The sequence below is a fragment of the Cyprinus carpio genome, chromosome B18 (genome assembly GCF_018340385.1).
Source record: "Cyprinus carpio isolate SPL01 chromosome B18, ASM1834038v1, whole genome shotgun sequence".
Classification (NCBI taxonomy): Eukaryota; Metazoa; Chordata; class Actinopteri; order Cypriniformes; family Cyprinidae; genus Cyprinus; species Cyprinus carpio.
The window spans coordinates 9251870-9277644 of record NC_056614.1 but is presented as its reverse complement, the minus strand read 5'-3'; the positions used below and the strand labels follow the sequence as shown (position 1 = coordinate 9277644).

General features: G+C 38.1%; 1 protein-coding gene across 7 annotated transcripts in view; it reads right to left on the bottom strand.

Moving 5' to 3' along the window:
- The window catches only part of LOC109079296 (golgin subfamily A member 4-like), a 53363-nt gene that overhangs the window by 6213 nt on the left and 21375 nt on the right, over window positions 1–25775 (bottom strand). For 5 of the 7 annotated variants that reach the window (XM_042743756.1, XM_042743757.1, XM_042743760.1 and 2 more), the window contains 10 exons: window positions 24836–24969; window positions 22901–22948; window positions 12490–12599; window positions 12171–12339; window positions 5313–5417; window positions 1970–5173; window positions 1539–1664; window positions 1275–1427; window positions 227–327; window positions 34–147 (listed from right to left, as the gene is read on the bottom strand). In XM_042743756.1, the coding sequence (XP_042599690.1) occupies window positions 34–147; window positions 227–327; window positions 1275–1427; window positions 1539–1664; window positions 1970–5173; window positions 5313–5417; window positions 12171–12339; window positions 12490–12599; window positions 22901–22948; window positions 24836–24969 (4264 nt within the window). The remainder of the gene's footprint in view (window positions 1–33; window positions 148–226; window positions 328–1274; window positions 1428–1538; window positions 1665–1969; window positions 5174–5312; window positions 5418–12170; window positions 12340–12489; window positions 12600–22900; window positions 22949–24835; window positions 24970–25775) is intronic. The other 2 variants (XM_042743758.1, XM_042743761.1) reach the window with 2 other exon arrangements.

Below are 25775 nucleotides of genomic sequence, written 5' to 3'. Positions count from 1 at the left end.
AAGTGATTTAATAAATCAACTTTTCTCTTGTACCTCTTAACTTTCTGTTCAGTCAACTGCATGGCTTCCTCTGCAGCCTCTCTCCTTGATTTCTCCTCCTCTAATCTGGAGTTTAACTGAGACAGATGAAACTCTGCCTCTGCCAGCCTGGACAAAACATTTAAGAGAGTATCGCACAAAAAGCTTACAACACGAGTCATCTACAAACATTGTCTGTCTGTCAAACCTCATTCTGAGATCTCTACTGTCTGATCCACTTGGGTTAAAATCCGCACTGATTGGTTCCTGAGGGGCTCCTGGTGGAACTTCTGTGTAGACTGAACCCTGCTGAGAAATGAACAGACTTAAACATATACAAGACTTGATTGTAATTTCATTTCAAGGGCCTATCATATCAGTTCCTTTTTCAGGGCCAAGAACTAGAGGTGTTGTCACACCAGTTTTTTTCTGTTAGATTTCCTCTTATTATTCTTCATCTGGCTGGGAGTGTATGGAAATATATTCTAAAAATGATGAGATTTGGCATTAAAACTTTTACATATTTTGTTCATTAAAATGTATTGCTGGACTGTTAAAAGTTGAAATGATGAAAAGTTAACAATGTTGAGCCAAAACAGGAAATGAGACAACACTTGTGTGTGTATATACGAAAATTGGTAGGCTTCATAGGCAGCATGACCCGAGTATACATTGTCAAGTTTGGTGACAGTGCCACCATTTCGATTAAAGCACGAAAAAGTCATGTGATTACTGAACCACTGCACTGCAGCACCTCTGTGTGCACACTGCCTTTAAATGAACATAAAAAAAAGAAAAAAATACATCAATTAGAAAATGATATGATACTCATAAAATCAAATACAAGTAAGGAACCTTCCAATTTGGCACATTATGACATTTTTAATTTTAAAACTTATCAACAGGACTGAAACAATGCAGTTTAGTGAGTTATCTGAAAACTGATATTTTTACCTATATGACACAGGTTACATTTATTGATCAGCTGATATAAATTGCCTTCAACTAGACACTTGCCATATTAATGTTCATTATAGAATTTAAAGAATCAAAAATCATACATATCAATATTCAGCTAATGCCACAATTGCCAACAACCTCACATCCAGTAACACTATAAGGATCTATCATTCATGTTATCTTTTAGCCAAAAACCCAGTGACAAAAAATGTAATGTAAGTTCAAATAAAAGCACCAAAACGTTACTGGACAAACTGGAATGGTTAGACTCCACCTTTACAGAAAGACAAACTCACCTGTGTGTGTGAATACTGGTTTTGAAATTGGCTCTCCTGCCAATAGCAGCGATTCTGGAGCTCACTAACAGTCTGCTGTGTGTCTCTGAGCATCTTGGAAACGGTGCTTAACTGGGAGGACACCCCTTCCTTTTCCTCAATTGCCTGTTGCAACTAGTAGATATTCAAGGATAATAATACATGAACAAATATAAAGGAAAACAATTCATGGCAGTAAATATAACACTTTCTTTTGCTTTCCAGATCAAACATTTGGATGCATACCTTGATGTTGAGTTGTTGGAGGCTAAAATCCCTTTGCTGGATCTCTTGCTGGCAGTGCTGCAGATGACTATGCAACTGGACAAGGTGTTCTGGAGACACATCTTTACCCTGCAAAGCCATGGACTCCTGAAGATACACAGACAAATGTAACTAATTTTTTGTAAATCAGGAAAAGTTTTTTGAAGGCTGAGACCAAATTAGCCAAAATGTTTCTGCATCATCATTCACCTACTTAAACTATGCCCTAAAAATATGTACTCTCTTTGTGAAGAAAAAAGTACATACTTTTGAGTGTGTAGCAGAATAGTAGGCAAGTTTTGGGACATAAAATCCACATCATAACTGCATCTTCAATGGATCACTTTATCACACAGTTAAGTGTATCTATCTAGGTATTTAGCACAAACCAGGATATGGTATTTCTCTCTCACCATTGTCTTGTCTTCTACCACTTTGCTGGATTGCACCTTGTGATGTTGTAGCTGGTCCTGAATTCTCTGAATCTGATAATTGGAATTTCTGCAGATCTCTTCTTTTTCCAGGACCAATTTACAGATCTCTTCTTCCTTTAATGATTTTTCATTGATAACTTTAAGCAACTCTTGTTTGGTCAAATCATATTCCTCTTGACGTTTCTTGTATAGCTTGTCCAGTTTCTGCACTTGTGACTGAGCAGCAAGCATGACTTGTTCCTTCTCAGTTTGTGTTTCACAGAGTTGTGTGATCTCTGAGGTTAATTGCTCTATTTGACAGGTTAATTGTGAAACTGTGTTTTCCAGTTCTGATGCACTACCTTGCAAGTGCAGACACTTTTCCTTCTCCTGCATCAATAAATAATCCTTTTCATTAATGATGCTGATGAGATGGTTATTCTTTTCTTGTAACCTCTTGAACTCTCCTTGAAATTTAGCTATTTCATTCACTTCTAATTTTATTCTTGCTTCACATGATTCTGATTGTGCCATTAACGTATTTTTAACCAGAGAAAACTCTTTATCTTTATTTAACAGCAACCTATCTTTTTCCTGCAAAGCAGTCTGCAAATTCTGAACTTCTTCATGTAGCTCAGAGATCACTGTTATTTTCTGGGTGATTTGGCTTTCACTTTCCAACAGTTTGACTTGCATCTTATTTACAGACATCTCATGTGTCCTGAAATCTTCCTCCTTCCCTTGCAGAGTAAGTTGTAAAGCTTCAAGTTGAGAGTGTTTGGATTCTAACTGTTCTTCCAAAGATGCCAGTTGGACTCTTTTACTTTCCAATTCCTTTCGTAGGGATGTGGTCATCTCTTGTTGTCTAAATATTTCTGCCATTGAATTCTTCAGTTCAGATTTAATTATAATGTTTTGGTCATTCATTGCCTGGCCATTATCTTGATATTCCACAACCTCTATTTGTTTTTGTCTGAGCTCCTCTTTTAATCTAACGTTTTCTGCTAAATGCTCCTCTAAAGTGCCTTTTAAATGTGCATTGTCAGATTCAAGCTTCACAATATTTTCATTCATAATACCAAGCTGACTAGTTAGTGAAAGCAGAGACTCATTTCTTCTGTACAATTCATCTGAGTGGTTGTGGCATTCAAGATTTTTCTCTCTTAAAGCGCTTTCTTTCACTTCCAAAGTCTGGTTCAGTCTGGAACACTCCATTTTCAGAGAACCCATCTCTTGTTGAAGGATAAAAACAAGTTCTTTTTCATGACCCAGTTCTTTTTGTAGCAAATGACATGAATTTGATTCTTTCTGCAGCAGTGCGTCTTTCTCTGTCAGACCTGATTTATAATTATTAGCTTGTTCTTGAAGAATAGAAATACTATCTTGTAATTGCTTGAGTTGGTGCTGATAAGCTTCCATTTGTGTACTTTGGTCTGTTAAGGTCTTTTCTTTTTGAAGGACTTGAGAAGTGGTGGATTCAAGTTCTCTCCTAAGATGATATACTTCCTCTTTGGTCTCCCTGAGGCATTTTGAGAGGGCTGTACATTCTAAAGACTTTTCCTGCAAGGTCTCAGCTCCAGACTGCAGTTTCTTTTCTATATTTTTGTGCTTCTCTACTTGCAAAAGCAAATCTTCCTTTTGTTTAAGCAAGCCTTCTATGATTTTACGGTTTTCCACAACTTGTGTTTCAAAAGTCAAGATTTTGTTTTGTAGATTCTCCCTCTCCTTGGTTGTTTCTGTGAGTGACTTCATCTGTTCAATTGTTTGTTTCTGAAGGTACGTATTCTGTTCATCAAGACTAGCAATTTTAGAAGCATGTGTTTCATTTTCTTCAAGTGTTTTTGCAACCTTGTTATTAATTTCAGACACAACTTGGGCTAGTGTTAGCACTTCTTTTTGTTTCTCTTCAAACATTTCTTGTAATTGTTGATGTTGCCTGCTCAATGTCTCATGGAGTCTAACAATGGCATCTTTTTCTAAAAAAATATTAGCCATTGACTGTTTGTTTTGCTCAAGTTCTTTGTTCAATTCATTTCCTTTGAGTGTTAGCCCTTCCTTATCTATTTGCAAGTGTTCTATAGTTTTAACACTTTCTGAAAGCTGCTGTTCAACTTCAGTTATTTTGCTTGCCAGTCTTTTCTTTTCTTCTGAAACACCAGAGAGGGACTGGACGCTAGCCTCAATTTCCCTCTTCAATTGACAATTGTCATTAGTGAGACTTTTGACTTGTAAAATCAAGTTGCAATTCTGATCTTGCACAGCTTGCATTTGCTCCTTAGCATTATCCAGGTGCTGCTTTTGTCTCGCAAGCTCTCCCAAAGTCTGCTCGAGCGATTCCTGAAGTTTCTGATTTTTATCATTCACAGAATGAATACTCTCAATTTTATCAGACAAGTCTTTCTCAAGGTTTTCTTTGGCTTCATTTTGAATCTTAAGTTCTTTGTTAAATCTATCTCTCTCAGCTACGGTCTCCTCTTGTACAATCTTCAGCTTATCCTCCAATACAGATATCATCTTTGACTTATCTTGGACATCTTTCTTAAGCTGCTCTTGACATTCAACCTGCTCCTCAAGTTTTCTAGAGAACATTAAAAGCTCACTTTTATATTTGCTGACTTCAGCAAGCAACTTATTACGTTCATCCAGGAAAGTGTCTTTTTCATGCACTTGTCCTCTATCCAATAGCTGGTCTTTGAGATTCATATTCAGCTTCTGTATTTCCATGCGGAGATCCTGAATTGTTTTCTTGTCCTCTTCTGTTTGCTTGGTTAAGTCTTTAATGTCATTAGTCTTTAACTCACTATCTTTTTTTGAAACTTTTAGATCAGTTTCAGTTCTCTTCAACTGTTCAATCAGCTGAGGTATTAGGGCATTAAAGAACTGTTGGTCAGAAAGCTGTGGGTCTCTAAAGATTTGAACATCCTGTTCAATTTTAGTCAGCACATTCTCTTTGAACTTCATTTCCTGTTTTAGTTCATGAATTTGCTCTGAATATTCTGCAGCACTGGATGTTAGTGCCAATATATCTTTGTCCTTATCAGTGATGACATCTTGAAGTCTATCAATTTCACGTTCACAGCTCTGCAAGTCATGAACCAGTTGTGCTCTTTCTTCCAGATGAGCAGCATTCAGTCTGTCAAGATCATCGTTAGTTTGAACCAGATCATTCTGCAATGATTCTATAGTTGTCTCTTGCTTCTGGATCTGAAACAAGAAAATGGAATGTAAAGATATGTTAATCAACTTAATCAAATAAATAAATAAATATATTTTGTCGAAAATGTAATTGTGGAAAAAAATGTGACATGGGAGCCAGTGAACAATCATATCTATAAGACGTTACCTTGTCTTTCAGCACACTGTGTTTGAGTGTCAGTTCTGCAACAGTTGCTTTCATCTCTGAGTTTTCCTTCTCAAAGGTGCGGCATTTCTTTGTAACTTCAGCCAGCTGCATGGGAAGGTAGTCTCAATTACTCAGATGTAATTCAGTAAATCACATACTGTATGCCATTTTCTTAAATGTGCGACACTGTTCTTGATTCTTGGGCCTGGACTAAACTGTTTAAAAAACTAAAATAGATACTGCAAAAAGCTCTAAAATGCTTGTAAAAATCACATACCCACAATATTTATTACATGTGCTTTAGTGGTGTGAGAGGTGTTACATTTGGACACAGGCACAATTTTTATTATTTAAGCCGCTGACCAAAACATTACATTTACCGTTATTTAATGAAAGTGGGCTTAAAGTGCACATTCTGATCTTTAATTTGATGGTATTCAGGTCACAACTGGAGGAAAGGTTAAGGAATTACAGCCCTTAAATATGTACCACCCCCCTTTTTCAAGGGACCATAAGTAATTGGTTTCATGGACAGGCGTGTGCTATTCCTTCGTTATTTCTGCATCATGGTTATTTCCATGAGTTCCAGATTTAAGGCAGTCATTGCCTGCAAAGGATACTAAACAAAATATAAAAAAATTAACAATTTACTTATGATTATATTTATTTGTCTAATTACATTTGACCCCCTGAAAATGGGGGGACTGTGTATAAAAATGGTTGTAATTCCTAAGCATTTGTTATTTGTTTGGGGAAGTCGTGGCCTAATGGTTAGAGAGTTTGACTCCTAACCCTAAGGTTGTGGGTCAGGCCGGCAACACCACGACTGAGGTGCCCTTGAGCAAGGCACTGGACTCCGAACAGCTCCCCGGGTGCCGGAGCATAAATGGCTGCCCACTGCTCCGTGTGTGTGTTCACGGTGTGTGTGTGTGTGTGTGTGTGTGCACTATGGATAGGTTAAATGCAGAGCACAAATTCTGAGTATGGGTCACCATACTTGGTTGTATGTCACGTCTCTTTTTTTTTTCACTTATATTTTTGTTCAAACCCTTGAAGACTGCACTTTAATTTCGTCTTGTTTCATTTTCATTATTCATATACAGGTGCATCTCAATAAATTAGAATGTCTTGGAAAAGTTCATTTATTTCAGTTATTCAACTCAAATTGTGAAACTCGTGCATTAAATTCAATGCACACAGACTGAAGTAGTTTAAGTCTTTGTTTCTTTTAATTGTGATGATTTTGGCTCACATTTAACAAAAACCCACCGATTCACTATCTCAACAAATTAGAATACTTCATAAGACCAATAAAAAAAAAAAAATAAATAAATAAAATTTTTAGTGAATTGTTGGCCTTCTGGAAAGTATGTTCATTTACTATACATGTACTCAATACTTGAAGGGGCTCCTTTTGCTTTAATTACTGCCTCAGTTAGTGGCACTGCTGAGGTGGTATGGAGGTTGCTTGGGTGCAGTGACTTCATCCAGAATCACTCCAGACCCTTTAGATTCACAGCTTCATGTTGGTGCTTCTTCTCTTGAGTTCACTCCACTAATTTTATATAGGGTGCAGGTCAAATGACTGGAATGGCTATAGCAGAAGCTTGCTTTTATGCTCAGTGACCCATTTTTGTGTTGTTTTTGAGGTTTGTGTTTGGGTTATTGTACAGTTGAAAGATCCAAACATGGCGCATTATAAGATTTCTAACAGAGTCAGTCAATTATTTTTTTTTTTCTGTTGGTATTTGATAGAATCCATGATGCCATGTGTCTAAACAAGATGTCCAGGACCTCCAGCAGAAATATAGGCTCACAACAAAAATACAGCAGTATATTTCATTGTACACATGGGGTACTTTTTATCCCTACAGTATGTTCACCAAACCCATCGTGAGTGTTTGCTGCTAAAAAGCTCATTTTTTAGTTTCATCTGACCATAGAAGCCAGTCCCATTTGAAGTTCCAGTCGTGGCTGATAACTGAATACGCTGAAGATTGTTTTTGGATGAGCTAGGAGAATTTTTCTTAAAACCCTCCCAAACAACATGTGGTGATGTAGGAGCTGTTTGACATTTTTTTTTTTAAGGTTTTCTGACCCCAAGACTCAATTATTTTCTGCAATTATCCAGCTGTGATCCTTGGAGAGTCTTTAGCCACTCAAACTTTCCTTCTCACCGTGCATTAGGACGATATAGACACGCGTCCTCTTCCAGGCAGTTTCATAACATTTTATGTTGATTGGAAATTCTTAATTATTGCCCTGATGGTGGAAATAGAATTTTTCACTGCTCTAGCTCTTTTCTTAAAGCCACTTCACTAATTTGTGAAGCTCAATTATCTTTTGCCGCACATCAGAAATATATTCTTTGTTTTTTGATCTGATTTTAATGGATGATTAAGGGAATTTGGGCTTTGTTATCTCTCCTCTTTATATTTCTGTGAAACAGGAAGCCATGGCTGTATAATTTCATGTTCATAATCACGCTGGAGTGCTCAAAATTGTGAATATGAATGGGAATATACTTCAGAGATATTTTACTCATAAGAATTTCTAGGGGTGCCAATAAATGTATTTGAGAAAATCATTTATTTCATAATGATATTTCCCATCATTTTAAATTCTTATTATCCAATGAAAGGATAGATTTTTTTGTGAATTTTTTAAATAAAAGATCAAAAGGATTAACAATGCAGATGAATTTTCACAGCCTTCTTTGATCATATTTACCAAGGGTGCTGATATTTTTGGCCAAAACTGTATGTGTACAGTGTATATTTATTATGTATATATAAATACTAGGGCTGTCGTCGTTAACGCATGCGACTCATTTTACAATCCTTAACGCGTTAAAATAATTTAACGCAATTAACGCATAATTTCTATTCTAACCCTTTAACCCAATTTTGCTTGTCTGCTTGCAAGTAGATCATTTTAAACCCCTAAACTCTGGGAAAGTTTTCACGTCAATGATCCAGTAAGCAAATGCATTCAAACAATCCGTCCAAAACAGCGCCAATATAAAGGAAACCAGGCTGATTACATCAGAGATTTCAGAGACTCGCATTGCGTTTTAAGTGAATTATTAATTCCAGTGTGTTTTGCTTTAAAACATGAGCTCTGTCATATTCTGTGATTGTCTCTGAAGAGCGCGAGCCCTCACACGTCACGCTGCGTGAAGTACAGACTGAACGGATTGTCAACACATCCCACCACTGTATGGCCAGATGAGACGCAAACTATGTTTTCTCAACTGGATAACCAGTCTCGCTAGTAAAGTTTTGATGGATGAAGACTGCAATTAAGATAAAGACGATTGTGGTGGCGTACAGGAGTCGCATGCGTGAGTCCATTATAATAATGTGTGTATGAGTGATTTTGACGCACTGACGCTCTTTGTATTGCACTGTCCACATACTATAAAATTCAGATTTTTTTTTTCTTTCATGTCCTTATATCATTTGGTTCCTTTGGTGTCCTTTTGGAGTTTTAAAGTATCTTTTTTTTGGAAAGACATCTAAATTTATCTGGAAAAAAGCTTGCAGAAAATATAGGTTTTTGAGAATCACCCTTCAATCTTTTGGTTTACTTTGCTGGATATAGCAAATGATGACAAAATAAACATTTGAGATAAATGGTCTATGCTTAATTTCATGAAGTGTGCGATTTATCGTGATCACAGAAAAAAGATGTGATTAATTAGATTAAAAATTTTAATCGATTGACAGCTGTAATAAACACACACACAATATATATATATTTTAAGTATTTACATGTATATATTCATATATTTTTTTATACAAATATACAAACCTGATTTCAAAAAAGTTGGGACACTGTACAAATTGTGAGTAAAAAAAGGAATGGAATAATTTACAAATCTCATAAACTTAGATATAAACATAAACAATAGAATATAGATAACATATCAAATGTTGAAAGTGAGACATTTTGAAATGTCATGCCAAATATTGGCTCATTTTGGATTTCATGAGAGCTACACATTCCAAAAAAGTTAAGACAGGTAGCAATAAGAGGCCAGAAAAGTTAAATGTACATATAAGGAACAGCTGGAGGACCAGTTTGCAACGTATTAGATCAATTGGCAACATGATTGAGTATAAAAAGAGCCTCTCAGAGTGGCAGTGTCTCTCAGAATCCAACAAATACAGACAAAAAACAAACCCCCCAATGCTACGGCAAAAAAAATAGTGGAGCAATATCAGAAAGGAGTTTCTCAGAGAAAAATTGCAAAGAGTTTGAAGTTATCATCATCTACAGTGCATGATATCATCCAAAGATTCAGAGAATCTAGAACAATCCCTGTGCATAAGGGTCAAGGCCGGAAAACCATACTGGATGCCCGTGATCTTTGGGCCCCTAGACTACACTGCATCGCATACAGGAATGCTACTGTAATGGAAATCACAAAATGGGCTCAGGAATACTTCCAGAAATCATTGTCGGTGAACACAATCCACCGTGCCATTCGCCGTTGCCGGCTAAAACTCTATAGGTCAAACAAGAAGCCATATCTACACATGATCCAGAAGTGCAGGCGTTTTCTCTGGGCCAAGGCTCATTTAAAATGGACTGTGGGAAAGTGGAAAACTGTTCTTTGGTCAGACGAATCAAAATTTGAAGTTCTTTTTGGAAAACTGGGATGCCATATCATCCGGACTAAAGAGGACAAGGACAACCCAAGTTGTTATCAGCACTTAGTTCAGAAGCCTGCATCTCCGATGGTATGGGGTTGCATGAGTATATGTGGCATGGGCAGCTTACACATCTGGAAAGGCACCATCAATGCTGAAAGGTAGATCCAAGTTCTAGAACAACATATGCTCCCATCCAGACATCGTCTCTTTCAGGGGAGACCTTGCATTTTCCAACATGACAATGCCAGACCACATACTGCATCAATTACAACATCATGGCTTCGTAGAAGAAGTATCCGGGTACTGAAATGGCCAGCCTGCAGTCCAGATCTTTCACCCATAGAAAACATCTGGCACATCATAAAGAGGAAGATGCGACAAAGAAGACCTAAGACAGTTGAGCATGGGACAACATTCCTATTCCTAAACTTAAGCAACTTGTCTCCTCAGTCCCCAGACATTTGACTGTTATAAAAAGAAGAGGGGATGCCACACAGTGGTAAACATGGCCTTGTCCCAACTTTTTTGAGATGTGGTTGATGCCATGAAAATTAAAATCAACTTATTTATCCCTTAAAATGATACATTTTCTCAGTTTAAACATTTGATATGTCATCTATGTTGTATTCTGAATAAAATATTGAAATTTGAAACTTCCACATCATTGCATTCTGTTTTTATTCACAATTTGTACAGTGTCCCAACTTTTTTGGAATCGGGTTTGTATTTAATATAGAAATATAAAATTTTTCTTAAATACGTACATGCATGTGTGTGTATTTATATATCGATAATAAATATACACAGTACACACACATATTATGTAAACAAAAACTTTTATTTTGGATGCGATTAATCATGATTAATCGTTTGACAGCACTAATATATATATATTAGTGGTGTCAAAATTAGTGCGTATTAATGATTATTTTTTTCAGTTCGTGTAAAAAATATTTAATGCAATTAACGTAGGGGTGGGGCTAGGGTTGGCCACCCCACTCACAACTGCTGCTTCTGTCACTTTTTCTCTTGACAAGAAGTGCATTTCTGCATACGTTTCAGACGCTCCTTCCACTTGACTTCAGCGCCAGGCCCACGTCAAATGAGTATGTACTCGGTATTGTGCTCGCAAATTGTGCTCTTCAATTCCACGCACAAAGGTGCCGGCACGCGCTGTAACCTGTATCCTTTCATATCAAAGCATGAAATAAACTATGTGCATGCAAAGTCGTGGTCAGTTAAGTCATATGAGACAACTGAGACATTGCTCAACTCAAAAATACGTTGTAAATAGGAACCTTTGACGCTCCACAGTACACAAATACAGACTGGATAGCTTACCAGATTAGTTTTGCCAATATGCTATTATTACTGCTTCACCTGAGGGTGCTATTGCTTTCTTTCAAGGCCGTAGTACCGGGCCTGAAAGGGATCATTACAACCACCGGTGAATCACAAACTTCACACAACAGCATTAACCACAGTTAGAGGGGAAGCTAACATAACAGTAGATTGTGGACAAGTCGTAATATGCAAAAAGTAAGCATACGGCGTATACATGCTCATATATATATATTATTATTATTATAGAATGATAAACTTCACATTTCAGCCTTTAAACCATTTTTTAAGAAAATGGATGACAAAAGTATGAACTATTACATTAATTTTAAAAAATTACCAATCAATTGTTATATTAAAAACTAATATATTTTACTCTTTTAATTGTTTAGATTTTTGTAATGCATTATTTTCTTGTTGATCCATCAGTTCCCATTTACAACTCTGCTTGTCTGCAGTGTAAAAAATGGCTTAATTTTCACATTAGTCTGAACAAAAACAGCAGACGTGCTTATTGAAAATGCAAATTCATCTGACAGCAGGTGGGGCTTTCAGAACGGCAGAAATGCAGCAGTTTGCCCGGTACCCGCAGTACAAAAAGCAGCATTACACCTGACTTTAAAACGTGCAGCAATTATATTTAATCAATGAAATCAAAGCCTTTTTAAGTGTATTCGTCACATTAAGCTATATCGCAATTCTTGTCTTTTTTTAATTACAATTACTGGACATATTTATTGTCAACTTGAAATATATGTGGCAGACAGCTGAAATAAAGTTCAATATATGCCTAATCATCTAGATGTGTCATCTTGTTAAATATGCACTCAATATTACAATACAGTTCATATTTACTCACATTGTGTTCAGTCTGAAGCAGTTTTTCAGTTGTTTCTTGGTTTTGTTTTTCTTTTGTCTCTAAGGCCTCTCTCAGACTGTCAATAAATTCCAGTTTCTGTGAGGTTCTGGCAAGCGTGTGCTCCTTTTCCATGAGCGAGGACTCCAGACACTCCTGTGTGCTGCTCAGTCTGATTCAACAGAGATGTTAAATATTATTTTTTTTCTGCTATAAACACAGCACAGTGTATAAATGATATTACTATGGCTACAAAACAGACAAGAATCTGAGTTGGAATGTTTCTGCAATTAGGCCCCAGCACCTAATTTTAAATAATTACCCTTTGAGTTGTTTGTTCAGGCTGGCGATGAGTAGCTGATGCTTTTCTGTGTCTTTTATTTGCTGACTGCGAAGGTTGGCGACCTGTGCCTGCAGGCGCTCAGATTCATTCTGATGGATAGGAAAAGATGATAGATCAAAACAACAATTCCAGCAAAATAGCAAAAATCCACCACACGGCCCAACCGCGTGTCATGTCATTATAGATAAATGTGTGCTTAACCTAGGGCTGCATGATGACGACAAAAATCTGAATTGCTGATTATTTCCCTCAAATACTATAAGAATACTAATTAATACATACCAAAAACAAGCTGGAAACTAGTTTACTGTCATTTTATGCATACGTACATTAAGGGTGTTTTCACACGCAAATCCTCTTTAAAAGAACCAAACTCAAAACATTTGACATAGTCCAAGAGTTGTACCAAATGAAAAAGGGCCCAGTTGTTTTTACATTCACAGTGTCCCTATCCCTGAAAAAAAGAATCAGATCTTTTCTTGGTCAACTTAAAGGGGCTATATGTAGAGTTAGCGATACCTAAGGTTGTTAAATGAATTGCAGCCAGCAACTTGTTCTTCATGTTCAAACTTGTGCACACATAATGTGTTCACGCATATGCATTCTCTCTTCTCAATAACAAAACAAACACAATAAAAATAAAAGCGGTGAGAAAGAAGAAGTTATAAAACATCTGATCAAAGCAATGTGTATATGTTTGCACAAGCTCTGGCATCATGTCAACAGATTACACTGTTATGATAGTTGGATTGTAACTATATACACACACTCACTGGCAACTTTATTAGGTACACCTATTCAATTGCTTGGTAACACAAATTGATAATCAACCAATCACATGGCAGCAGCACAATGCATTTAGGCATCTAGATGTGGTGAAGACTTGCTGAAGTTCAAACCGAGCATCAGAATGGGGAAGAAAGGGGATTTAAGTGACTTTGAACGTGGAATGGTTGTTGGTGCCAGACAGGCTTGTCTGAGTATTTCAAAAACTAATGATCTACTGGGATTTTCACACACAACCATCTCTAGGGTTTATAGAGAATGGTCCGAAAAAGAGAAAATATCCAGTGAGCGGCAGTTGTGGATGAAAATGCCTTTTTGATGTCAGACATCAGAGGACAATGGCCAGACAGGTTAGAAATGATAGAAAGGCAACAGTAACTCAAATAACCACTCGTTACAAACAAGGTATGCAGAATACCATCTCTGAACACACAACACATCGAACCCTAAGGCAGATGGGCTACAGCAGCAGAAGACCACACCGGGTGCTGCTCCTGTAAGCTAAGCACAGTAAACGGAGGCTACAATTTGCACAGGCTCAACAAAATTGGATAACAGAAGATTGGAAAAACGTTGCCTGGTCTGACGAGTCTCGTTTTCTGCTGCGACTTTCAGATGGTAGGGTCAGAATTTGGCGTAAAGAAATGCATGGATCCATCCTGCCTTGTCTCAATGGTTCAGGCTGCTGGCGGTGGTGGTGTAATGGTGTATGGGATATTTTCTTGGCACACTTTGGGCCTCTTAGTTCCAATAGAGCATCGTTTAAATGCCACAGCCTACTTGAGTATTGTTGTTGACCATGTCCATCCCTTTATGACCATTTTTTGAAATACCCATCTTCTGATGCCTACTTCCAGCAGGATAATGCACCATGTCACAAAGCTCAAATCATCTCAGACTGGTCTTGAACATGACAATGAGTTCTCTTTACTCAAATGGCCTCCACAGTCACCAGATCTCAATCCAACAGAGCAGCTTTGGGATGTGGGGGAACAGGAGATCCGCATCATGGATGTGCAGCCGACTGCGCTATGCTATTATGTCAATATGGACCAAAATCTCAGAGGAATGTTTCCAGCACCTTTGTTGAATCTATGCCACAAAGAATTAAGGCAGTTCTGAAGGCAAAACAGTTAACAACTTGTTACCATAAATTTACACACCCCTAAAAGAACATTCACAGTAAATAAATTATATTAGATTAGATTCAACTTTATTGTCATTATGCAGAGTAAAAGTACAGAGCTAATGAAATGCAGTTAGCATCTAACCAGAAGTGCAAGAATATAGTGTTTTATATACATATAAGTGCAGAGTAAGTGAAGCTATGATTTACAGAATGTACAGTGGAGTTGCTATATACAGTATTAAGCAGAGTATGTACAGAATATAAATAGGAATGCAATGTAGGATGATATGTACATTATGAATAGCAGCAACGAAAGAACAGTGGTAATAAATACAGTTGGTTGAGTGTACAATAGTAATGTTACACAATTTATTCTATGCAAAATATCAGTAGTGCAATAATATTTTTATAGAAATAGTTTACTGTGCTGTGTAAAGTAACAATGTTAGACAGTTTACAGTGTAACAGCTTAAACAATGTACAGTCTGTGCAAAATGTGAGTAGTGCAAATACATGTAAGTACTGTGTAAGTAAAGTAAACTCATTGTCATGTTCAAGAAACCAGTCTGAGATGATTTGAGCTGTTGGTTAAATCATCTAAACCAACAACATGTATGTTAGACCCTATTCCATCTAAGCTCCTAAAAGAGGTGCTTCCAGAAGTCATAGATCTTCTTCTGACTATTATTAATTCCTCATTGTTATTAGGGTATGTCCCAAAAACCTTCAAACTGGCTGTTATTAAGCCTCTCATCAAAAAAACCACAACTTGACCCCTAGTAAACTAGTTAATTATAGACCGATCTCGAATCTCCCTTTTCTTTCAAAGATACTAGAAAAGGTAGTATCCTCACAATTATATTCCTTCTTAGAGAAAAATGGCATCTGTGAGGATTTCCAGTCAGGATTTAGACCGTATCATAGTACTGAGACTGCTCTCCTTAGAGTTACAAATGACCTGCTCTTATCATCTGATCGTGGTTGTATCTCTCTATAAGTGCTATTGGATCTTAGTGCTGCGTTCGACACTATTGACCACACTATTCTTTTGCATAGACTAGAACACTTTGTTGGCATTAATGGAAGTTCATTAGCATGGATTAAATCGTACTTATATGACCGCCATCAATTCGTAGCAGTGAATGAAGAGGTATCATATCGTTCACAATTGCAGTATGGAGTACCGCAAGGCTCAGTACTAGGGCCGTTACTCTTCACGCTTTACATGTTACCCATTCAATATATAATCATTAAAAACCTTACAAAACATAACAATTATGCTGATGATACTCAGCTCTATATTTCATCGCGGCCAGGCGAAACATACCAATTTGAAAAACTAACGGAATGCATAGTCGATATAAAAAACTGGATGACGAGTAATTTCTTACTGCTAAATTCTGAAAAAACAGAGGTGTTAATTATAGGGCCTAAAAGCTCTGCATGTAATGACCTAGAACGCTGTCTAAGCCTTGATGGCTGCTCTGTCAATTCTTCGTCATCAGTTAGGAACCTAGGTGTGCTATTTGATAGCAACCTTTCCTTAGAAAGCCACGTTTCTAGCATTTGTAAAACTGCATTTTTCCATCTCAAAAATATATCTAAATTACGGCCTATGCTCTCAATGTCAAATGCAGAAATGTTAATCCATGCGTTTATGACCTCAAGGTAAGACTATTGTAATGCTCTATTGGGTGGTTGTTCTGCACGCTTAGTAAACAAACTCCAGTTAGTCCAAAATGCAGCAGCTAGAGTTCTTACTAGAACCAGGAAGTATGATCATATTAGCCCGGTCCTGTCAACTCTGCACTGGCTCCCTATCAAACATTGTATAGATTTAAAAATCTTGCTTATTACTTATAAAGCCCTGAATGGTTTAGCACCTCAGTATTTGAACGAGCTCTTGTTACATTATAGTCCTCCACGTCCGCTCCGTTCTCAAAACTCTGGCAATTTGATAATACCTAGAATATCAAAGTCAACTGCGGGCGGCAGATCCTTCTCCTATTTAGCGCCCAAACTCTGGAATAACCTACCTAACATTGTTCGGGAGGCAGACACACTCTTGCAGTTTAAATCTAGATTAAAGACCCATCTCTTTAACCTGGCTTACACATAACATACTAATACACTTCTAATATCCAAATCCGTTAAAGGATTTTTAGGCTCCATTAATTAGCTAAACCGGAACCGGGAACACTTCCCATAACACCCGATGTACTTGCTACATCGTTAGAAGAACGGCATCTACGCTCATATTAGTCTGTTTATCTCTTATACCGAGGTCACCGTAGCCACCAGATCCAGTCTGTATCCAAGTCAGATGGTCACTGCAGTCACCCGGATCCAGTATGTATCCAGCCCAGATGGTGGATTAGCACCTAGAAAGGACCTCTACAGCCCTGAAAGACAGCGGAGACCAGGACTAGAGCCCCAGAGACAGATCCCCTGTAAAGACCTTGTCTCAGACGACCACCGGGACAAGACCACAGGAAACAGATGATTCTTCTGCACAACCTGACTTTGCTGCAGCCTGGAATTGAACTGCTGGTTTCGTCTGGTCAGAGGAGAACTGGCCCCCCAACTGAGCCTGGTTTCTCCCAAGGTTTTTTTCTCCATTCTCTCACTGATGGAGTTTTGGTTCCTTGCCGCTGTCGCCTCTGGCTTGCTTAGTTGGGGACACTTCATTTACCGCGATATCGTTGACTTGATTGCAAATTATTGCACAGATACCATTTAAACTGAACTGCCTTTAACTGTCATTTTGCATTATTGACACACTGTTTTCCTAATTAATGTTGTTCAGTTGCTTTAACGCAATCTTTTTTGTTTAAAGCGCTATATAAATAAAGATGACTTGACTGTGACTAGTGCAGTAAGAAAACAGGTGCAGGTTAGATTGGTGGTGTGGCGTTCAGAAGGGTCACGGCCTGGGGGAAGAAGCTCTTCCTGAGCCTATTAGTGCGAGAGCATAGGCTCCTGTAACGCCTGCCGGATGGAAGGAGGGTGAAAAGTCCATGGTTAGGGTGGGAGGCCTCCTTGATGATGTTCCTTGCCCTGCCCAGGCAGCGCTTGTGATAAATGTTCTGTAAGTATTCATATAAATGGTAGTTAACTGGGTGCCGGTGATCCATTGAGCAGTTTTCACCACCCGCTGGTGGGTGCTTTGCAGTCAGATGTGGAGCAATTGCTGTACCATACTGAGATGCAGTTTGTGAGTATGCTCTCAATGGTACAGTGGTAGAATTCCACAAGGATCCTGGGACTCAGGTGAACTTTCTTAAGGCTCTGTAAGAAGTAAAGGCGCTGCTGTGCCTTTTTGACCAGGGTGGAGGTGTTTAGGGACCAGGTGAGGTCATCAGAGATGTGGATGCCAAGTAACTTGAAACTTGACACACGCTCCATTGATGTAGATGGGGGTGTGTGCATGACTTCTAGTCCACCTAGAGTCCACAATGATTTCTTTAGTCTTCTGGTTGTTTAGTTCCAGATTGTTGGTGGCACACCACACAGCCAGGTGCTGCACCTCATCCCTGTAAGCTGACTCATCATCATCTTTGATCAGACCTACCACCGTGGTGTCATCTGCGAATTTGATTATGGTGTTGGAGACATAAACAGGAACAGTCATGGGTGAATAAGAAGTACAGAAGAGGGCTCAGTACGCAGCCCTGTGGAACACCGGTGTTCAAGGTGATAATGGAGGAGGAGAGGTTATCTAACTTAACAGACTGAGGTTTGTTAGTCAGAAACTCTAGAATCCAGTTGCAGAGGGTTGTGCTGATTCAGAGCTGACTGAGCTATTCAGATTCTAATGTTTCACTGAAGCGTGCAGCTTGAATACGCCCACACAACAGAAGACAACGCAGCGAGATTGTTCTTCAACTTTTTTTTATTTTACTGTTTGCTTCGCGATGAGAGGAATAAGACATAACTCACCCCAAAAAGATGTGATGTGGTTGAGGATTTGAGATTTGGATTTCCTCAGAAAAAAAGGAATGAAGCACTTTATTCAGCAGAGATCATAAACATGAGTAAGTCTCTTTTTTTATTTATTTATATACTTGTACTAGTTTTCACATAACGTGTAAACATTTCACTAGTTAGACTTTTTCCAAACTATAATTCCTGACTAAATGTATAATCAAGTGAAATATTATGAAGTGTCAATAACAATATACACTACTATACCTTTCAAAAGCTTGATGTAAATAATATAAATGTAACAAATAAATGTAACTGTAACAAATGTAACAAACAATGCTGTTCTTTCAATTTATCCCCCCCAAAAAACCTGGAAATATTCTCAGCTCTTTTCAACATTAATAATAATAATAATAATAATAATAATAACAATAAATGTTTTTTGTAGAAAATAAGATTGTTAAAAGGATTTCTGAAGGATTGTGTGACTGGAGTAATGATGCAAAAAATTCAGTTTGAAAGTCAGCTTTGATAGTTACAAATAAACTGTTTAACTGCACTCACAAGTGAATATTAAATTATGTTGTGGGATAATTAAATATATTCTAAATAAACTACAAACATAAAATTATGTACATTTATTTTGTCCTCACATTTTTTCTTGTAACTCTTCTCTCTCAGTCACAGAGCTGACTGAAAGGCTCATTATACAGCTCATTATGCAGGGCTTTGTCTTCTCAGGTGTGAATCACAATGATATTCATTATAGTTGACGCCTACTCGCATATGACTTTTACCACCAAAAAGTGTCTTAGAAAATTTAAATCAATATATTGTTTTCTGTAAGTGAATAGACAAGATGATTTCACATAATTTAGAAAGAAAAATTCTAGGCTACAAGGTCCAGTTCTGAAAAGTCCCAGGAACCAATGTTCTGTATGTGTTTTATTCCCTTATTCAAGTGATTTAACATGTTTAGTTTTTCACTAACCACGCATACCATTTTTTTTTTCTCAAAAACACAATCATGTACATACATGCTGCTCACATATTATTATAGCCCAGTTTGTGCTGATTACAGTGAGATTAGACTTTAGCCATTTAGATATTTATAAGAAACTGAAAAAAGCACAACTGTCAGGGCATGACAAAACTTCTCCAGGCCCCAAAAATACCCTTAGACTCCAGAGGGTTAAATGTAGAACTGAAATCAATGAACCAGCCTCTTAAAGCACTTGGAAATGATGGGGGTGAGTGCGACAGGATGAAAGCTGTTAAGGGCAGAGGAAGTGGAGTGCTTCGGAACTGGCATGATGGTGGAGGTTTTGAAACTAGTGGGGACATTTGCCTGGGCCAGGGACAGATTGAAAATGTCTGTGAAGACCTCAGCCAGCTGTTCTGCACAGGCTTTAAGCACATGACCAGATATTCCGTTAGGGCCAGCTGCCTTCAGTGCATTCACCTTACAGAGTGGAGTCTACATCGGAGATGGAGAGTGTGAGAGGCAGTACATTGGGTGGAAGCTCAGCTTTGAGGGAGACCTCGTTATTATTTTGTTCAAAACAAGCATAAAAGTGATTGAGCTCATCAGGGAGGGAGACAGACCTTGAGGGAGGCACAGTGCTGGGTGGTTTGTAGTCTGTGATAGTTTGTATGCCTTGCCACATACACCGGGAGTCCATAGAATGAAAAATGACATGACATACAGCCAAGTATGGTGACCCATACTCAGAATTCGTGCTCTGCATTTAACCCATCCAAAGTGCACACACAGCAGTGAACACACACCCGGAGCAGTGGACAGCCATTTATGCTGCGGCGCCCGGTGAGCAGTTGGGGGTTCGGTGCTTTGCTGAAGGGCACCTCTGTCGTGGTGTTGCCGGCACAAGACTCGAACCCACAACCTTAGGGTTAGGAGCTAAATGCTCTAACCACTAGGCCACGACTTACCCCATAGGTCTAGAATTGAAGTGTTCTTCAATCCTCTGTTTGTGTGTGTGTTTGGTCTGGCAGATTCCCTTCCTCAGGTTGGCTCTGGCTGAGCTGTAATCCTCCCGGTCTCCAGACCTGAAGGCTGCATCTTTTGCTTTTAGCAGGAGGCGAACCTCTCTGTTTATCCAGGGCTTCTGATTGGGGACAGTTTTTTTGTGTGTGTGTGGTCACTCTGCCCCCACACCTGTTGATGTGCTCCAAGACAGAGTTGGTGTAAGTGTCAATGTTGATCTGAGAGTTTGTGGTGGCCTGGGCAGCAAACTCACTCCAGTCTGTGTGCTGAAACTGATGTTGAAGAGTGGAGTCAGCACCTTCCAGCCAGATTTTAACAGTCCTTATTGTAGGTTTCACACGTTTGATGACAGGGGTATACTTGGGGAGCAGGAACAAAGAGAGGTGGTCAGACTGACCCAGATAGGGGAGGGACGTGACTTTGTAGGCATCAGTCACATTGGTATATACATGGTCCAATGTTTTATGCCCCTTTTTAGTGCATGAGATATTTTGATGAAATTTAGGAAGAACAGATCTTAAAGTGCAGTGATTAAAGTCCCCAGCAACAATAAAGGCCTCATCCAGGTGCAAGGATTGTAATTTGCTAATAGCAGCTCAAAGTTCTTTCATAGCCACGTTAGCATTAGCGTCTGGTGGTACATAAACTGCAGCAGCAACAATGCAATTAAACTCATGTGGTAGGTAGAATGGCCTGCACTTGATAATCAGGAACTCCAGATCAGTAGAGCAGTAGTTATCAACAGTGACAGAGTTTGTACACTATATGATTTGTTTACATAAATTCATACTCCACCACCCTTGTTTTTACCAGAGGCTGCTGCTACTCTGTCAGCCCTGAAGAAAGACCGTCCATCCATATGCACCACGCTGTTTGGGACATCGTTACAGAGCCATGTTTCAGTGAAGAACATAACATTGCAGTCCATAAGACATTTCTGTGTGAGGGTCCAGATCTTCAGTTCATCCAGCTTGTTCATCAGAGACCGTACATTGGCAGGGAAGAGCTGGTCGGTGTGGGTTTAGCCTTAGCTTAGCATGCAGCCCTCCACACTTTCCCCATCTTTGTTTACGATCCCACACACATCTCGCCGACGCCAAACACTTCCAGCCAGTGCGAGTGATCCACTTGTCCGCGGTGATCTCTGTAGCTCCAGTGGGAGTTCGCCGAAGTTAAAAGGTTGATCCAAAACTATGTTTGAACACCGTTTGTTGATGTCCAAAAGTGACTGTTTACTGTAGCTGTAGTTCGCATAACTGAATTGAGCGAACACTATTTTCTGAAATCTGGTAAGACACGGAGCCTTTAGAAGATTTAACACTACAAAGTCAAAATTGTTAAATGCCCATGAGAAATATTCAAAACTACAAAAATAATGCAATGCAGAAATTTCAAAATTAAATCATGACCAATAATCAATGAAATGCTCACTTGAATTATTCCAGCTGCTGTTTACCTCTGACCCTGCTCCAACACTCATTCCTGTGGTTTTAAAATTTTGAAAGACTTAATTATCTGAATCAGGTGTGTTTAATTAAGGTTGAAGCTAAATTCTGTATGGCTGCGGCCCTCCAGGAACTGAGTTTGGTGCCTCTCTCTTAGCACAATAAAAATACATATTCAAAAAATAGGATACATGCACTGCAACAATAATCCTTTGATGCAACTGGAGCACACATCAATATCGTGCTATAAATCAGGGATGCACATCATTTTCTCAGTCTGGTAATCATCAAAGCACCTGAAGATTGGGTTTGGCGATCACCCTGAGTATAGTATGACCTACTATAAATAAAATAATTAATTAATAATAGCATTATTGCGCTTTATTTGTTTATTTTCTATTTTAAAATAAAAAAATAATAAAGTGTGATAATATCATTATATTTTAAAATAGAAAGTGAGTATTAAATAAAAGTACAATTATTTTATAGTACACTGGAAAACACAATGTTAATATTCACATTTTCAGTTCCTTTTCTTTATTTACTTGTATGATTTTTTATCATCTTCAAACCTAAACTCAGCAAGCTTTTATTTTGATGGGTTGCTGGCAAGTAAGTACATGCTCTGCTGGTTTTAGCATTGTCAAGTGAAGCAAAAAGGCTTTTTGCTCTGAAACGGGCAGTGCATAGCCTAGATTTATGCTTTCAGTTTGAATGTAAATCTTATACAGTTAATGCACAACATGGTGATTGTGCATTAACAGCTGTCAAACATGTTGGTATGCAAATGAGCAGTCTGAACTTATTTACCCAGTGCATTACTAATCACTTATATGCACCCTGGCAATAATGGTTTCTTCTTGTACATAGTCCTGGCAGCCATATCCGTAATCACAATTATATTTTTTGACTACTTATGCAGCCCTAGCTTAAATCAAACATTTAAAAACCACTGTTGACACACCCTGTGTGTGAACTGCACACTTATTTATAACGTGAAGAGGACAGTGTTAAAACAGTAGAAACAGTGATAAGTACAGTACAAAGAGAAGTTTCCACGCTCAGGTGTGCTTTTGGAAGGTTAAACAAAGATAAACAAACCTTAGATGGGGAAAATGCTTGACCTCCTTCATCTATACCAAACGTTGCCTGTGTTAGAGGAGTGTTGCATATAGTTCACTCAATATACAGGTCATTAACTGGCTATCCAACACTCATGGCAAGGTTAAACATGATTCAAACTGTCAAAAATATACTTGTTTTCCCTACAATTAAAGAAAAAGTGACAAATTACACATATAGGCCACTCTTGCTGTCAATATATGACTTTGTACATTTATGTTTGTATTTTGTGTCTAGTTTAAATTTTTTCCCTTAATACATTTGTCCAGTTTTTGTCCTTAAAACATTCTTGATAGTAGAACTACTTTCTTATGCATCCCATTCTAATCTTTCGTTGCCATTTTAAAAAGCTTATAGATCTAGTAACAGAGGCTTGAGCCATAGACATGCAATTAATAGCAGGGAAATTATGGAAATTGTCATTTTGTTTAGTTGGTCAGTATCTTTAAATGGCCTTTGTAATACAGTAGCTGAAATGATTTGGCCAAGTGATATAGAACTTTAATGTGGTCAGTAGATTTGGAACTACTTCATAGCTGTATTTTTTTAAGAAAAGTAATCACACCTAGGTTTTTAAAGAGGTGGTTCAGTGTTTTGTTTTTCTGTTTTTTCTAGGCTTGATTGTGTTTATGGGGTGCAGTCTAACATGTGTTAATGCTACATTTAAAAAAAATAAATAAATAAATAAATTCACATAGTTTACCATTATTCCACACCGCTCTGTCCCTTCTCTGAGAAACACGCTGATCATTTCCTTCTTTTATGAAACCCCTCCCTCAGAAATAGGCGATGGGCTCTGATTGGTTAGTTAGCTCAGTGTGTTGTGATTGAATAAAGTGCCTCTAGTGCGTATCTAATTGTCCCGCCCCTCACCTCAGCGGCATGTGCTCCGGTTGTATTGTAAACAACGGCATCGTTAATATCGCTTATCAGTTTGAGCCCGATTGAGAAGCATAGGATATAATTGAAGAGGATCGTGCAGAACCTGTGCCAGCACGGCTTTTAATGGTACTGCTTATGTTAGATTTTAATATATGGTTTTATCCTGATTAAAGCTATAATACAGTATGGCAACTGCACGCGCATCCATGTTTAACAGTTCATTGCTGAAGCTGAGCTGAATGAGAGAGAAAGAGAGAGATGCAGAGTGTGTGCAGAGTAGGGGGACGTGTGGAACAGTATTAAGAACTGCTGCTTTAGAACACTGATTTTGTGAATAAACTTGTGGATCCCATTAGAATCGTTAGAAGACAGAATTGCGATACATATATGAATAGATTTTTTTGTGCACCCCTAGTTTTGATGGCATGGCAACAACTCTTCCTCTTCCCTAAAGCCTCACAACATGGCCTCACCCCCTTTGTTGCATGTTCCCAGGGGCGGGGTTTATGTAAATTTCAGGGTTTGTGATGTCACCAACCCAGGATGAAGCTCATTGTAGTCCCTACGAGCCATTTTTGTAAGCATTAAATTGCCATAATTTTAAAAGACGATAACTCAGTTTGCATTAAACTTTCAGCGTCTTAACTTTACAGATACTGTTTATGTTCAAACAGCAACATTACACGCTAACTAACGTTAAAAAAGTGAAATCGCAATCAACCACCCCTTAAAAAAAATGTTATGTTGACTCCTTTGTTGGATTATATATTGTTGGATGGTTTTTGATGAAAAAAAAATGGATGAGACGAATTGCTTCTGTGAAGATTATATGAAGGTAAAGAACGTGACTAGGCCTGATGAATTTCCACTTTATATAATGATTCCTGAGGCAATCCAATCCAATAATTTAGTGACTGACAGCTGCAGTAAGTGAGGGAGCAGGCTTAGCAAAGGGTCAGTTAGCAAGCAGTGTAACTGCAGAAGCTGATATTGATAACGCCGTTATACATAGTCCAAACAGTTTCTGTGTACCTGTAGTAATTCAATGCGAGCCTGAAGTTGCAGACGATCCTCTAGATCTTGGCACTGTTTCTCAAGGACTAAAATCTGTTCCTGCAGTTGGTTTCTCTCTAGTTCAAGCTCCTCAACAACAGACCTCAAGCCATCTAAACAAGTGAAAAGAAATGGCATATATCTTAATTTATTCAATTTATCAATTTTCCTTGAACTCTCCAATCAATTTTTATTTAGTGTAATTTTAATGTTAATATTAAATGTAGTAAATAGCATATTACTGTACAAAATTTGAGCTTTAACATTTTATTAGCCAACCAAATGCAAAGCATCCACTAAAAAAAAAAAGTTCCCAGTAAGCAAATAGCACCAACTGCTGTTACTCGAATGAGCCTGTTTTAGTTGTTTTTACGGGTTGTTATCAAGGAATAACATACCTCGGAATGTGTTGTCTGACCAATCAGAATTGAGTATTCCACAGAGCCATGTAATCAGGGCTTGGCATTAACTTTTTTGCACAACAGCCACTGTGGCAAGTGGTTTTCCAAAATAATTTTCACTGCCCACAATTTTGTTGTTGGGAAATTACATAGAACTTCATACTAAAATTTATTTAAATTGATTTTCAGGTCATATTTTGCCTATCGAAAGGCCATTTTTCCCCTAACCGTTAAATGCATGCATCATCTTTCATATCAAATTCTTAAATTTTATTAATAATTTCACTTAATATAACAAGACAATATTGTTGTTACTAGGGGTGCACGATAAATATTGGCCGATAATTAATGCGCATCTCGTTGAAAATGAATTTGCGCAGCTTGTCAGTTAACAACAGCTCTGTGTAGTAACAGCTGCTCTATGTGAAATCACGCAGGTGATGGAATTTACCGCTGATTAGAGAACCGGCTTTACTGATGAGATGCGCAATAATTATTGGCCAATATTTATCGTGCAC